Below are 15826 nucleotides of genomic sequence, written 5' to 3'. Positions count from 1 at the left end.
CCCATACGGTTGGTCTGCCTGTGCTTAAAAGTGGAGGATTAGCTAGTTGAGCCATTGGGCCTGCAGCCTCCTTTTTAGGAGGTAGCTCAAACGATAATAATCATGCTACCTATAAAATGGAAACTAAGAATTTTTGCTCAAGTGTTCAGCTATGTAGGGATGGAATCAATAAATAATTCTGCAGAACTCTGGAATACCTAGCTGAATGCAAGAATGTTAACAGTTTGGGAGAGGGACAGTGAGTCTATTTGGTAACCTAACAAAAGCAATGGATCTTCTTCCCATAAGACCTAAATGCAAAACATTTTACAAATAATTTTATGAAGTTTCTGAACCTTATTAAACCAGTCTGTCAGTCACTCCTGCAGTAAAGCAAATGATATACTCATTTAAACTACTTGGTATGACAGTTAAGAACAAAGAAAATGTCACTGAACTCAAACATGAGCAAAATCCAGTATTTTCTAGGTATGTAACTGCAACTTAATCACTTGACCTCTGTAATTCTGTTTCCTCATCTAAAAAAACATTGAAGAATATCAATTGAAAAATAAAATAAGTGACAAAAATATATGTCACAAGGCTGCTGTGAGGATGAAATGAGAAGAATGTAAAGAATTCAGGACAGAACCGGGCATCTGATAGTATTGCCAGTGAATGGAAATGATTCTCAATATTTGTCATAAGTTTTCTGTGCTTCCTACCTGGATATCATACTAAGCTCCTCAGAAATTCAATGTGATCCCTCAGATGTCAGTTTGCATAGCACTAAACTCTGAGAAATTGCTTGTGATATCATGTCCACAGCCTATCCTTAGGCTACTCCAGTGGATACTGAACTTGCCCCAACATAGTGCTCATCTCTTGGCATTGTATTTACGTAGTTGTTTGTCTATCTCCTCCCCATTCCTGAGCTCCTCAAGGGCAGCACTGTGTCTATTTTACATTCTCCTGTCCTCACAGTCCCTGTCACCAGTGCCTGACATATAATAGGTATCACATAAATCTTGGATACATCAATAAGGAAGAGAAGAAGCAGATCCCCTAGTAAGTTTCTAGAAAAATAGTAATTGATAGAAATAGGAGAGCTGTTCATTTACTTGACCTTGCAGGCAAAGCTCGAGATCCAGAGGTCAGAGAGGATCAGGAGGAGCTGAAGAAAAGACAAATGTAGAAAGTAGGCTTGTCTGTATGTCTCAGAATTCTTGGCTAACTTGCAAATCTGTTGTCCCTTATGACGCGCCTGTAGCCCTTTAAAGAGCCTTCTGAATCATCAGAGAAAGAAGATGCTCCAGTCAGTTTGAATGCTTACTGTTTCTGACTTGACACTCTTTCGAAATCAACCTTTCCTGTTTAGAATATATTGTAACTTTTTAAAATAGAGTATCTGCTTAAATAACACCATATGCATTATTAGTCATGTAATATTAGAGTCACTTTCTTAGTGTCATCCACTGGACACATCCTGATGTCATTGTGAACCACAGAGTGCCGTCATATCAGCGGGTCATTAATTTCTGCTCCTTCCAACCCCTAGTGACACGCAGTACTGTAAGCCCTCCAAGTTCTACAAGCTCCGTGAGTGGCTACCAAGCAGGAGCACTTCATAGGCTTTTCATGCAGAATGAACCTGCTCTTTCTGATCCCAATGGGTAATTAAGTGAGCAGTAGTCACATCAGTTGGAGAATGAACTCTCCTCCCTAGTAGAGAGTTTCCATATGTCCACACATTTTATAACAATTTTCAGACAGTAGGAACACACATAAACAAAGCAAAATATTTTTATCTCTCTTTGACTTAAAGAATACTTTAGGATCAACTGGATAATGTCACTTACACAATCTAGTACTCTCAGTATTGAAAATTGAGCTGATGCCATATTGAGCTGAGGACATTCCCTGGAAGTTCGTTTTTACCATAAAATTACTCCTAAAATTAAAGAGTGGATTATGGCAGAAAAGAAATATGGTATTTCGGTTTTCTGGTTGCCAGGTCTGTAAGATGAAAAGGATTTTACGACTGCTTTCCAAAGCTTATATGCTGAAAGAAGCATCACTTTTCATAATAAAATTCTTGGTAGCTTCAATAGCTGCAGTTTTTTTAAAGATTTATTTTTAAATTTTTATTGGAAAGTCAGATATACTTAGAGGGGGAAAGACAGTGTCTGTTGATTCATTCCACAACCAGCCACAAGAGCTGGAGCTATGCCGATCTGAAGCCAGGAGCCAGGAGCCTCCTCTGGGTCTCCCACATGGGTGCAGGGTCCCAAGGCTTTGGGCCATCCTCCACTGCTTTCCCAGGCCACAAGCAAGGAGCTGAACGGGAAGTGGGGCCACTGGGATTAGAACCAGTGCCCATTTGGGATCCTGGCATGTGCAAGGCCAGGACTCTAGCCACTAGGCTGCTGTACTGGGCCCGCTGTAATTTTTTTTTTAACTAAGTACAGAGAAACCTTCTGCCAACATTTGAAAATTGGTATCTTGCACAGCCAAAGTCTCTGATCTTTGCTGTTATCTAATTTGGGACTTCAGCTACGATTTCCATGTCAGTTAGTGCCTCATCAGTACTCCCACAGATCACATCGGAGGACCCGTCTTCCTCTGTATCAGTTGGCAGCATCCTCTTCCCCAATGGGTGATAAATTTATTAGTAACTGTCCAAGAAGCCCCAGCTTTAGGTACTTCTCTTCTTTGGAATTATAGTATTTATTTATTAAAGGATAATAATACAAGAGAAGAAGACAAATCATTTTGCCTGTAATTTGTAACCATTTCCTGCAAGGTGGTGCTTCACAGAGGGAAAAAAAAAAGCCTGTTATTCAGATATTATACAATGTCCCCTATTTTGCATAAAATGTTGTGAATCATTTTTCACAAGATGAATTTTATTTATGAGCGGATCCCTCCATAGAAAGAGCTTCTTAGGGCTTAATGCTGATGAATGGAGACGGCACCATTCACACTTCCAGGTTATGATCTGTCGGTGCTTTCATTTATGGGCACTAATCTACAAGGATTTATTTATTTTCTCTCAAATGCAAAAACACGATCCAAGCTAAGCATGCTGTCTGGGCATCTGAACCCAATGATTCCCTTGATGTAGGAGGCTGGGTGTCGGGACTTCCACCTCCTCCCGCCGCCACCCCCCACCCCCGTCCACCCAGCAATATTGTCTAACCTCAGGATGATTCCAGAGATTTATATATTTGGACTTGTTTTCAAAATGGATACTGGTTAAAACTTTAAAATCTGGAGTAGTTTCCTTAATTTAGTTTTAACCTTTTTCTTATCCAATAACAATGCTTTTCAATTGTGTCTTAAGCACTTAGAAAAATACTGTCAGTAAGCACATCGGTGGACATAATTATTAGAATAAATTATGCCTTCAATACTGGGTTATAGGTTTGGGAGGTCTGAATATAGCAATATCAGGGTATGAGATTAAATTGAATCTGCAGATCTTGCTAGCCCCAGATGGCTTTCTGTGATCAGAAGTTTCTCACTTTCCCATCTCTGATGAATAAGACTTCAGATAGACTGGGTATATGTTACCTCCTCCTGCTCAGTCTAACAAGCCATAGAAGATAATACTGCACCATCACTACCTCGGGGTTGTAACAACCCTCCTGATGGGCTGGGAATCCTCCCCAAGGAGTGGACAAAAGGAATTCCCTTTGGCCTGTCTTCAGTTCTCAGCTTTAACTCTCAATGAAAATGAAATACCCTTAAAATTCACCAGTGAAGCACCTATAAAGGTATCTTCAGGCTTTGTTTGTAGGTTGGTTGGGTGGACAGTTCATCAGGAGAGGAAAAGATACATGAACATATACATAAAATATGAGTAAGTGCATTTATACAGCTGCTGTCACACAATTCCTTTATACCCCTTTTGACTATTTCTTTTCAACCTCGAACATAACCCATAGCCCAAAGTGCATTAAAGAATCTCAAGGAAAAAGAAGTGTGTTTGGAATTGGAACTAGAATAAAAGAAGTCACTGCACAAATACATGAAAGGAGACAATTTTACAAACTGTCGGCAGAATAAGCCCTGAGGACAAATACAGTAGTGAGCATTTAATAAGGCCAGAATTATTTCAAAGGGCACTCATCTGTGGAAGTCTGCTTACAGGAACAATGAAAGAGAAATGCAGTGTTTAGAACTTTGTGAAACTAAAGGTGGGACAACCATGTGAAGTCCAGGATTGTCCTGCCTAGATCAGCCCAAACTTCACAGTCTGCTGAGTGTGAGAGTATAGTATTCAAGGCACCAAATTCTCTTTCTCTGATGTTACAATGGACATGTAAAGATGTCTGCAAACATGCTAATTATAAATGCACTTACTTTTCTGTACCTTTTGAGGCCAGAAGATATTTTCAGAGAATCAGAGTCTCTAGGTTTACCACAACCCTAATAAGAGCAATAGCTCATCTTATCTTTACCTTTCTTGATTTATTAAACTTTCAGACTATTCTTCCTACTCTTAGTTTCATTGTCCCCAGATTCCTTGTCCTTTATCCTCAGAAGGCCTCACACAGTGGCATTGACTATGTATTTTGTAAATGATTCATGATTTTGTACACTTCCAACACATGTATTCTCAGCCTGTCTTTATCCAGACTTGAGTCTTGAACTTTCAGTCTTTCCTCTGGTGATGGCCAAAGTTTCAATTTCATACTCAGCATTATTTAATATTAGAGGTCATATGAGATGGCCCTGATTCATTGGCCTGCCACTTACCAGACCAGATTCCAGGCATTCAAGAAATTGATTTTTCCAAAACACACAAAAAAGTACAAGTTCCCCTGGATCCATCCTCAGCCAAAATGGAAATGAAATAAATGTTCATATGCCATGTTCATCTGATCTGTCCCAATCCTAAAAGTCCTTTTCTAAATCTCGTTGAAAGCCTTTATTCCCCTAAAAATGCTAAAGGCGTTTGTTGGCATAGAATTTCCTTGGGTGGGCATGTTTGTTTCCTTGAGAACTAAGCAAACAGCATAGATGACGTTGGAGGTTTTGAGGGATGTCGAAATGAGTCTGCAGTTCTTACAGATGTCAAAGATTAGTGCTTCATGAAGAAGACCAGGATTAATCAAAGCAAGTGATGCATCCAAATCTTAATATTAAATCCTTGACCAACAAAGCAGCTCACCTACAACAGTTTATTATGTTTGATTTATAAATTGTTTTGGATGAGTTCATCCTTTACCAGGAAAGTTAGTGTGTGTGTGTGTGTGTGTGGGGGGGGGGGGGGGGGGTGTATGTGCATGGTGGTGAAAGCACAGAAGTTTCTAACTTTAACAACATTTTCAGTGAGTTTTACTAGATCTGAATAAAAGGCAGATAGGAAGATGATACTGTTGACTAGTTTGTAAGTACTATAGTCCCCTCCCCCAGATCAATGTTTTTACTTTCCACAATTTCAGTTTCCAATGGCTAACCATAATCCCAAAATACAGAGTAGGAAAATACAGAAGTAAACAATACTCAAACTTTAGGCTGTGTGCCACTCTGAGAAGCAACCTAATCAGTTGTGGTACAACTCCAGCCCCATATAATGTGTTATCTGATAAGATGCAACAACTTAGGCATCAGGTAACCTAACTTGCTTCCATTTTTCAAGCTCTGCCTCAGTTTTCAACTGACTTCTGCCTCAGTCCTGAACAAACCAGAACAGTTGTCACATTGAATGAGACAGAACAGACTTTCCCTTATTTACATCATAGGAGACTGAAATTTGGAAATAAATGACTCAAAGTCATAAACCATGTGTTAAGTGGTGCATTCATTACTAGAACCCAAGCCCTCTTACTGTTATTGTAGTACAAGTATACTTTCCAAGAAACCAGGCTGCAATTAACACAGTCTATGAAAACTGTGGAAAATTTACTGGCTTTTATCTCTCTAGAAGCTTGGCCATTTTCTGTGTAATGCCGTAATTTTGCTCTTCAACCTCCCTCTTAGTAGATAATACAGAGAGGGGAAAAAAGCTTAGTGCAGTCTATCAGAATTATTACAAAATCCCTGTTAACTGAGTGTGAATTGATGAAAAAAATTCTAATGCTTTCCAAGTCACTTGTTTCTTAATTCAGCTATGAATAGAAGCAGTGGCCTATGCATCTATACTCTAAAAGAAATGTAACTTACACTAGCTTCTCCTTTTCGCAGTTGGATTTTACTTTTCTGTTTGCAGGGGGTGGAAATAAAGTATCAAGGGTGTGAAAATGCAAAATTATGCCAAACCAAGTCATTACTTCTGGCCTTATATTCATCCTTCTTTTTGATACACAAAGAAATGAATGCATGACCCAACAAACCTCTCTCATGTCTGTCTGTCTTATACTGAGTAGCATTGAATCCACGTGTCTTTAAAATAAAATGCCTTTCCATTTCTATGACTTCTTTCAAAATCCCGATCTCAGTGCAGATGTGGCCCCCTAGAATACTAATGCTCATTGGCTGTTTCCCAACAGGCATCACAGTTGATAAGCATGGACTCATTTACTTTGTGGATGGGACTATGATTCGGAGAGTTGATGAAAATGCGGTGATCACAACTGTAATCGGCTCAAACGGTTTGACTTCCACCCAGCCACTGAGCTGTGACTCAGGAATGGACATCACTCAGGTAGGCACCACTGGTTTCCAAGTATTATCGCCTCTTGGCATCATGGAAATGCATAACAATTTTCTCCTACAGAAATTAGGTAGAAAAGAAGCCTGGTGTATCTGTTGTAGTACCAAATAGCAAGAAGTTTCTCTTTATGCAAGCTACTTTTTTCCTCCTTAGCAAAAAAAAAAAAAAAAAAAAGAAAAAGAAAAAGAAAAAAGAGTAAGGTAAGGATGGGTGTATTGTGAATTGGAATATTGGGATAAAAAGAAGTCTCTCAAATTAAAATCATTTGGAGGATAATGACAAACTCATCCATTGAACATTTCCTAACACATATAATTTTTTTATTTTTAAATGAAAAAATTACTCAGATTTGGAAAAAGCAGCCACTACTAGAGATCCTTAGAAATGCTTTTAATAACTACATGACTAGTTATTCATCTGTAGTCATAGCCATTTATCTAATATGTGGCCATTTGTAATGTGTTCGAGCATTTTCTTAAGTAAAAGTAACATCCCCTCTGAAATCTGTGTGTTTTATACTTACTTAGAAAAGCTTTTGGACAGTCAGACTTAAAAGGAAAATTCTGTTGTAGATGTCATCTGGTTCCAAACTCTTGATTGTTACCACCATCCTATGCAGTCAGTACTAGACAGGCAGAGAGATTACAGAGCATACCACATACTCCCAACTGTGAAGACCTCTCTTAGTCTGGAGAGATTTTGGGTTGATATGTAAAATGACAGAAAACCAAGCAGACAGTTCTCAAAGGGGCCTTCCAGCTCTACCATTCCATAACTCTCAAATCTGATAGAGTAGATTATTAGATGATCTTTTCAAAGGAATTAGAGTAGACATTAGCAGTTTTAGAGTTGGTCAGTGATAGGAAAGGATGGGTTTGAGCTGCAAGTAATAAAACACCTGTCTAAAAGCAATTTAAACAATAAGGTTTAATTATCTCATATAATGAGATGTCCAAACATAGGCAAAAATGCCAGCAGATTCTTGTGTCATGTTAACTACAATGGAGTCACATGCCTGTTACTGGTAAAGAGGAAATGGGATTCCTAATGGATTCAGATGCTCTGAAACTGGGTCACTTTCGCTGAGCATGTTGCTACCTCAAATCAAAAATCAAAGTTCTGTTAACAAGAAATGAAGGATTGTCATTGGTTAGGCAACCAGTGGTATCGTCCACAGTTAAAATATTCCCATAGCTTCATTTTTCAGCCCACCTGAGACCTAGGATAACAAGCAAAATGAAATGAAATCTTGCTTTATTCCTTAACTATGCCGTCTCTTGCTACCTCTACCCACAATGAGCACACATTTCCGTAAAGCACCAGAAATGTGCCTATTTGAAGTTCACTTTTTTCACTGTTTCCCTGCCTTACCCCAGAAACTCAGAAAATGGTCATATAAAGTTAAGCACAAAGATAAAAGAGAGAGTCAGAAAAACTGGAAAACTGACAAACTGAACAAACCATTGTTAAGAGAGTTTTGAGTAGATTGTACTCTCAATACGGAAAAAAGGGCTAACTTTCCATGATTTAATCTTCTGCAGAAGACAAGGAAAGGAAGGATGGACGTGAATGTATTGATACAGGGGAGGGGGAAGAGAAGAGATGCACCTGTAAGATTCACCAGCAAGATATTTTTAACTTAAAATAACACAGTTAGCATTGCAGCCAAGCAACTCTAAACAACTTACCTGTTTATGCATGGGAAAATGCAGCAAAAAGAGAATCCTTTGTCTAAAAAAGGCAAAAACCATGAGCCTCATCGTCATCCGAAGGGTTCTTTTTCACAACCATCTTCCACCAGAATTGCCAGCATGAAGGCCACCTCGTCCCTTTCAGTTGTGAGGTACAGTACAGCCCGCTGAAAGGGAGCCCTGGGAAGCAGGTCACGGAATCACATCTACACTCTAGCATGAAGTCCAAGCTTCAGTCTCCCTGGAAGCACCTCTTAGCCTTTTTGAACTTTTGAACCACAGGGAGGCTTGATTTTAATGGGAAGTGAAGGGTAAAGTGCAGGGCAAAAGGAAGGTGCTGGAAACCAGGAGGATTTACTGGGGAAGAAAGTGAACTTCAGGTACAAATTATTTGGCAGCTAACTCTGCTGCTCTCCCCCATTCCCTGCTCTGTATCTTACGCACACTAAAAAATAACGACGCTTGATCTGCCCACATTAACTTAGAAGTGATCTCTACCATTGTGTCCAAATTTTCACCTATGATTTTTATTAAAGCCCTCCTTCTGCTGGTCCCATTTCCTGGTCTAGAATTATTACAGCTGCTGCAAAGACCACTCTGCACTGCTCACATCTCATCTCTTCCATGGAAACTTTTCCGAGTGGCTGTAGTCCTCACTGTTGTCTCATTCCCATCACCACACTTAATATGTAATGTATTCTGTCCTGGAAAACTGCGTGTCCAAATAATCTCCAAAAAATGGCACATATTCTCTTAACATGCACAGTAAGTGTTAGGTAAACACAGCTCACATGTATATCTATACCAAAAGGACACGGTGGTGAAAAGAGTAAAGAATCAGGTGAAGCTAGAGAAGATGAAAAGGTGAAAGGCTCTATAAGCCTGATGGTTTCAGTTTTATATGGTAGACACTGGGTAGCCAGTAACAGCATTAAGGAAGGAAATAGATTTCTTTAAATAGTATTAAGCGTGAAAATGCATTTTTAAAAGATCATTGTAGTTATAGTGTAGAAAATCAAGTGGAGCAAAACAGTGCTAGAAGCAGAGACCACTTCTGAGGCAATAGAATTAGAATACAAATAAGCCAGGGACAGCATATGCTGATGTATGAATGATTATCATCTTTTAAGTAAATAGATATGAAACTCACTTTCCAATGGTTTTTGGATGTTTTGATGTGTCTTTGGAATACAATTGTGGAGACTAGCTATAAAAGTCATGGTAATGGCTGAACTTCAAATATCATGATATGGATAGAAAAAGCCAAAAAATGAGTGAAATAGTCTAACTAAAATTAGGGTATTGGGCCCGGCGGCGTGGCCTAGCGGCTACAGTCCTCACCTTGAACCGCCAGGATCCCATATGGGCGCCGGTTCTAATCCCGGCAGCTCCACTTCCCATCCAGCTCCCTGCTTGTGGCCTGGGAGAGCAGTCGAGGACGGCCCAATGCTTTGGGACCCAGCACCCGTGTGGGAGACCTGGAAGAAGCTCCTGGCTTCAGACTGGCACAGCACTGGCTGTTGCGCTCACTTGGGGAGCGAATCATTGGACGGATCTTTCTGTCTCTCTTCCTCTCTATATATCTGACATTCCAATAAAAATAAAATAAATCTTTTTTTTAAATTAGGGAATTGTTGACTGACAATTTCAGAATTAAGGGAGTGTATGAGTGATAATACTGTTCACTGAGATAGAGAATACAAGAGAAAAAAGATTTGAGTGAGGGTTCAGTCAGGAACATGTTGATTTTGAGGGGCCAATGTGACACTAAAGGATGCCTGGTATGCAATTACCTGTCTCAAGTTCAAGGGCTGAAATGTAGATTAAACTTATGACTATTGGTTTCTCTACAGAAATGGCAAATAAGGGAATGGATGAGATCTCCTGAGAATGGTATATAGCATAAAAAGAGATAGCATAAGGCTGAAGTTTGAAGACCATTGGTATTTGAGAAGAGGCTGACTGACACACAAAGGAGACTGGGAGAAAGAGACCTGACAAGGAAGGAAAACTGGAAGGGAACGTACAATAACAAATGCTCTATAGAAGTCATGGGAAAATTAGATGTTTCCTTAAGAAGCCAGTTTGATGTACAGCAGTAGCGACTCTGATAAGAGTACCGTAGACAGGGTACTAGTTGATGGGTGTCAGACTTTAGTGGTAGAGCAGGAAGTGAGCAAGTGAACTAAGTGAACAAAGATCACTTTGAGATCTTTGGGAAGAGGATCCTAGGCACTAAAGCCAATCAGTTCCCAGGTGTGGACGAAGCAGCACACAAGTGTGGCACAGATCAGGTGCTTACCCGAAGGAAGCCTGTGTGTGGCACAACTTACTAGATGCTCAACCATTATGGCTAGAGCTTCCTGTGTGTTTGGACAGACTGGCAGATTTGCAACAGATGTTTCCCATGGCTGTACTTAAGAATACGGGCTGTCTTCAGCTAGAGAGAAGAGAGCTGAGTAGGGAGCTTCCCAGCACCGTCAGAGAGCAAAGCCCCAGTTGTTTATAGTAGTACTTACAGTGACCCAGCTGAGCTGACACAGTGCTTGGTTTCATACTGCAGTAAATCCAAACGTATTGATGGTGGAGGATGGAAACGAATGTCTCAGTGAGAATACACAGTTTCTGCTGACAAGACAGACAGGAGAGAAAACCGAGGCCTGAACTGCAATATGACGATTTGAGGCAGACCTTAAGAAGGGCTTACTGTCTAAGACTGTATAGCAGCATTGTCCGTTATCAGAAACTTTTGTAGGGTTCCCACGTTTTGATACTTTTGAAACAAATGTTGGGTCTCTATCATCTATGACTGCTGACTTATACTCTTCCCTGGAGTCAGAAAAATGTGCCAATCATTATCTGAAAGTTCCTTCCAGCTCTGTGCAGCCTTCTCTACAGACATATAACCACATTCCTAAGTTTTCCTTGTTGCTTTCTCAGCATTTCAACATCAGAAGATCTCTAATGAGGGAAGGCCCACTCCTGCTAGTTAAGACCTATAGAAGCTAGGAAGTGATACCACAGATTTGTTCTCTCTCTCTCTTACTTGACTTGGTTTTCTGTGCTTTTTGAAGCAAACCTGAGCTCCAGCAAAAATCAGTTCTCCATAGCGTACCCTAATCTTCAGCAGATCCCCGTGTCCTATGTTAATTCTAAGAATAACTGCTAACCACTTATTGAGAGATTACTGTGTTCCAGAAACAATGCTAAGCATCTTATTCACAACTGCATTTTATCTCCACAACCCAACCATTCTTTTGAGGTAGCCAGAAAGATTATATATGATGATAGTTCCAAAAGGCCATGGAAAAATACAATTAAAAGTATGGAGTTACATTGATATGATTTTTTTCATCATGTCAAAAATGCATATTATAAAAATTCATGAGTCTCAAAAAGTTTTCACTCAGATAAATTTGTACGTTTAATTCCACATATTGTACTATGACCATAATAGAGTTATTAAATAAAACAGGCAAGATTCAAGTACGAGATTTCTCACCTTAAAGGTCTGTATACTTTTCCAGCTTCCACCTGTTCAGTGAACTAGAGAGAAGGACCAAATATTATTGTGTGACAAATTCTGCTTAGATGAAAATATGCCATTTATTCACAGCATGTATGTGTTGAAGAGTTTAATAAAATCTAATTATCTCAGGAAATGAAATTTCCCTTAACAATAAAAATCAGCCACTTATTCAAAATCAGGATCATTTTTTTTTCCCTTTTGGATTTACTGATATGTGAAACTGCACTCTTGTTTTAAACTCAAAAGCATAGCTTCTCTTTGTAAGCACTGCTATAAACAACCAGGCCTTTCGCTTCAGGAGACGAGTTGATTGTGGAGAGATTGGGCTCTTTATTTCTTTTACGCCTTTTGAATCTTCGTGCTCTATGCTTCCAGCTGGTGCCTGACTAGAATGGAACTGGAAGTTAGACCAAGCTGCTTGGTAGAATAAGGAGTTTCAGAACTGGATCTAATCCATGGAGCCCATTATTACTAAAAGAAAAAAAAAAGTCACTCTAACAGCAGATGCACGAGCAGCCTGGGCCTTCTGCATGCATAGATAATCAAATTGACCTAGTGCCAATCAGGCACACACTTTAAGGTATTATTCTCCACCACACGTGCAGCACTCCATCCATGCTTGCTGAGTGGTCTATATAAATACTCCACAGTGGTTCTCAGCATCTGTGCATAGGCCTAATGAGGAGGAGGAGGAGACAACACCACAGTGATGAAGAAAAGTCTGCTTCTCTAGTGAGGGAAACTTCAGCCCAAAGCATTTAGGGTTGGTTGGTTGGTTGGTTTAGTTAATGCACCAGGAGTTGGATGCCTCTCCCCAGTCAAGTGATGCTGGCCTCCCCTTCAGAATGTTCTCACCTTGCATAATAACCAAAATCTCAAAAGCTTCTTGTAAATAGGAAATTTACTGCCTCCCCAAGGAAGCTCATTCTTTGGATGCCTTTGCCAGATAGAAAGCTCTTCTGGGATCCCTTTAACTTTATAGTTTCTTTTAACTTTAGCCATCTACCCTTACTGCAACTCTTCAGGGCCTGAGTAATAAATTTAATCAATTTATATGATATTAATATATTAATGAATGCAGTACTAGACTAGATACTTAACATATGAGACTACTATAAAAAAAACTCACAGAAAATGGACACTTTAATTATGCAGAACTTTGTGTGGATTTTAAAAATTGCACCAAAATAAACTCATCTTTTGATTCCATTTCCCATGAACTTTTAAAAAGAGAATTATGTATTCTTATTGGAAAGATCAACTTGCAGAGAGAGAAGGAAAGACAGAGAGAGAGAGAGAGAGAGAGAGAGAGAGCTTCCACTGGTCCACTCCACAAATGGCCACAATGGCTGGAACTGAGCCGATGCAAATCCAGGAGCCAGGAGCTTCTTCTGTGTCTCCCATGTGGGTGCAGAAGCCCAAGGATTTGGGACATTCTCTGCTGCTTTCCCAGGCCATCAAATAGGGAACTGTATTGGAAATGCAGCAGCCAGGAAGCTAAGACACAAGCCGGTGCCCATATGGGAGGTCAGCACTTGAAGGTGCAGAGTTAGCCTGTTGATTAATGGCACCAGCCCCTGACATGAACATTTTGAAGTACCTCTGTATGTTCTTTAATCCTCAAATATTTTAAAGTATTCAATTTTGAAAGGTTTGTTTTTTAATCCATTTATTTAAGATTTACATACAGAAAGATGGAGAGAGAGAGATCTTCATCTGATGGTTCACTCTCCAAATGACCACAAAGACCACGACTTGGCAGGTCTGAAGCCAAGAGCTTTTCTAGGTCTCCCTCTAGGTACAGCGACCAAGCACTTGAGCTTTCCCATGTATATTAATAGAGAGCAGAATCGGAAGTAGAGCAGCCAGGACATGAACCATCATCCATTTGAGACGCCAGCATCACTGGCAGCTTAACTGTCTGTAATGCCAGCCTTGCTCCCATTTTTTTTTAATAAATATGGGATACAAGATTCAGACAAGCTGAGCAACTTGTTCAGGTTCACACCAGCAATGAGTAGCAGAGTTGAAATTTGAATGTGGTTAACCTAATGCCAGAGTCCACATTATTTTCCCCCAATCAGTATATCCAGCTCTCTCCTTTGAGTGGGCACTTTGCCTTGTAATTAAGATAGCATTTAGGATGCTCACATGGGATATTCAGAGTGTCTGGGTTTGAATCCCAGCTTGGCTCCAGATTTCAGCTCCCTGCTATTGAACAGCCTGAGAGGCAGCAGTTGATGACTCAAAGTACTTGGATCCCTGCTGACCATGTGGGGAACTAGGATTCAGTTCCTGGTTCCAGGCTTCAGCTTGGCTCAACCTTGACTGTTGCGGGCATCTAAGGAGTAAATAAACAGATGGGAAATATTCTCTCTGTGTTTTTTTCATTGCTCCCTTCCCTTTCTCTCTCTCTCTCTCTCTCTCTCTCTCTCTCTCTCTCTCTCGCTCACTCTCGCTGTTATGCACACTCTCCCATTTCAAAGGAAATTCTAAAATAAATACAAAAATTAGCATGCATAAGTAATTTTCAAACTGCCTCCTTCGCTACCATATCCAAAACTCATTTAGCATTACCTCCCCTAGCATGAATTTGAGTTCCTTCACTATTCTACCCACTCTGCTCTGATGTGTTTCCATTTATTTAATATCTGTTTCAAAGGATATATCCAGATATTCTCTGACTACTACAAGGGGAGGTATCAAACCCATCTATATTTTCTATTTCTGATCCTTTAGCCTTTGAAGGGCATTAGCCACTAAATGTTTGTTTCAAACAAAATAAATTTCCATTTGTAAAATACATACAAACTGGATTCAAACAAGAAGTGATGTCCCAGGACCTTCCCAATTCTGACTCACACTACTCAGTAGTAGCGCATATGGAACCCCCAATATACTTTTACAAAATGCTGAAGCACAAAATACAGGTTAAGAAACCAAAGTTTATTTTGGACATTGTTTACTGTACACCATATTTTTGACATATGATATTGCCTAGGACTAAAAGTTGCTATTTCTTAGCCCCATCTTATCTTGTATTTTCAAAATTCTTTATTTGCATCAAACTACAATGGTTTATATCTGTCTACATTCAATCCACATCACTTAATTTAGTCCATTTCTTTGTCTTCTGCAATTACAGTTACTTCACTATTCCTCCCAGATTTGTGTCACCTGTAGATTTCATAAATGCCTTCTGTGTGTTCATCCATGATAAAAGCAGTGGATAGGTAGGCAAGATGAAACTGTGGCATCATTAACCTAGTTACCTGTTCAATTATGAACCCATCTATTTGAACTGCTACCTGTAAAGTATGATTCATAGTAAATCAAGAAATCAATGCAATGAACTATGGCTGCCTCGTTTTTAAAACAATGAAGCACAACAAAAATTTGTGTGATGTACAGTAAGTGTAATTATCATTTCATACAGATTTTGTTCCAACTAGTTAATGATGTAAAATATAGTTCTGCATGAGGATCATAGTCAAAAGCAATGTTGCGAAGTCAAATTTCTTACCTGATTTCCCCAAAATTATCTACTAAGGCATTGCAAGAAACCGTATGAGGTTTATAAATCTTTCCAAATAAACAAAAACTATTTACATTTGTCTGTAGTCATAGTATCTATAAACACCAGTTCTTAGTCCAAGAACTAAGAAATAACTGTTTCATAATGCTTCTGGTTATCTCTTTTTGATTAAGCTCCATGACATTTGTGGGACACATTATCTGATTCCTCTTGAAGACAGAACTATGTTTAACAGTCTCTCTCTAATCTACTAGCTATTATTTTTTAGTAATCACAAGAAGGTTCTAACACTCCCTTTACAAGGTTCATATAACTTGTAAGTCTTCCTGGCCATTTTGTATTTTAGCAAATTGAATCCATAGTTTTATGGATCATTGTTTTATTATTTTTGCTAATATAAATAGGGTAAATTTCATGTATTTCATACATAC

At 39.3% G+C, this 15826-nt stretch overlaps 1 protein-coding gene across 1 annotated transcript in view; it reads left to right on the top strand.

The window, feature by feature from the left end:
• The window catches only part of TENM1 (teneurin transmembrane protein 1), a 570964-nt gene that overhangs the window by 495977 nt on the left and 59161 nt on the right, over positions 1-15826 (top strand). Inside the window, exon 22 of the mRNA XM_004587672.2 lies at positions 6477-6631. Within this exon, the coding sequence (XP_004587729.2) occupies positions 6477-6631 (155 nt within the window). The remainder of the gene's footprint in view (positions 1-6476; positions 6632-15826) is intronic.

Source organism: Ochotona princeps, chromosome X, assembly GCF_030435755.1.
Source record: "Ochotona princeps isolate mOchPri1 chromosome X, mOchPri1.hap1, whole genome shotgun sequence".
Taxonomy (NCBI): Eukaryota; Metazoa; Chordata; class Mammalia; order Lagomorpha; family Ochotonidae; genus Ochotona; species Ochotona princeps.
The sequence above is the reverse complement of the archived record's forward strand: the minus strand, read 5'-3'. Positions and strand labels throughout refer to the sequence as shown.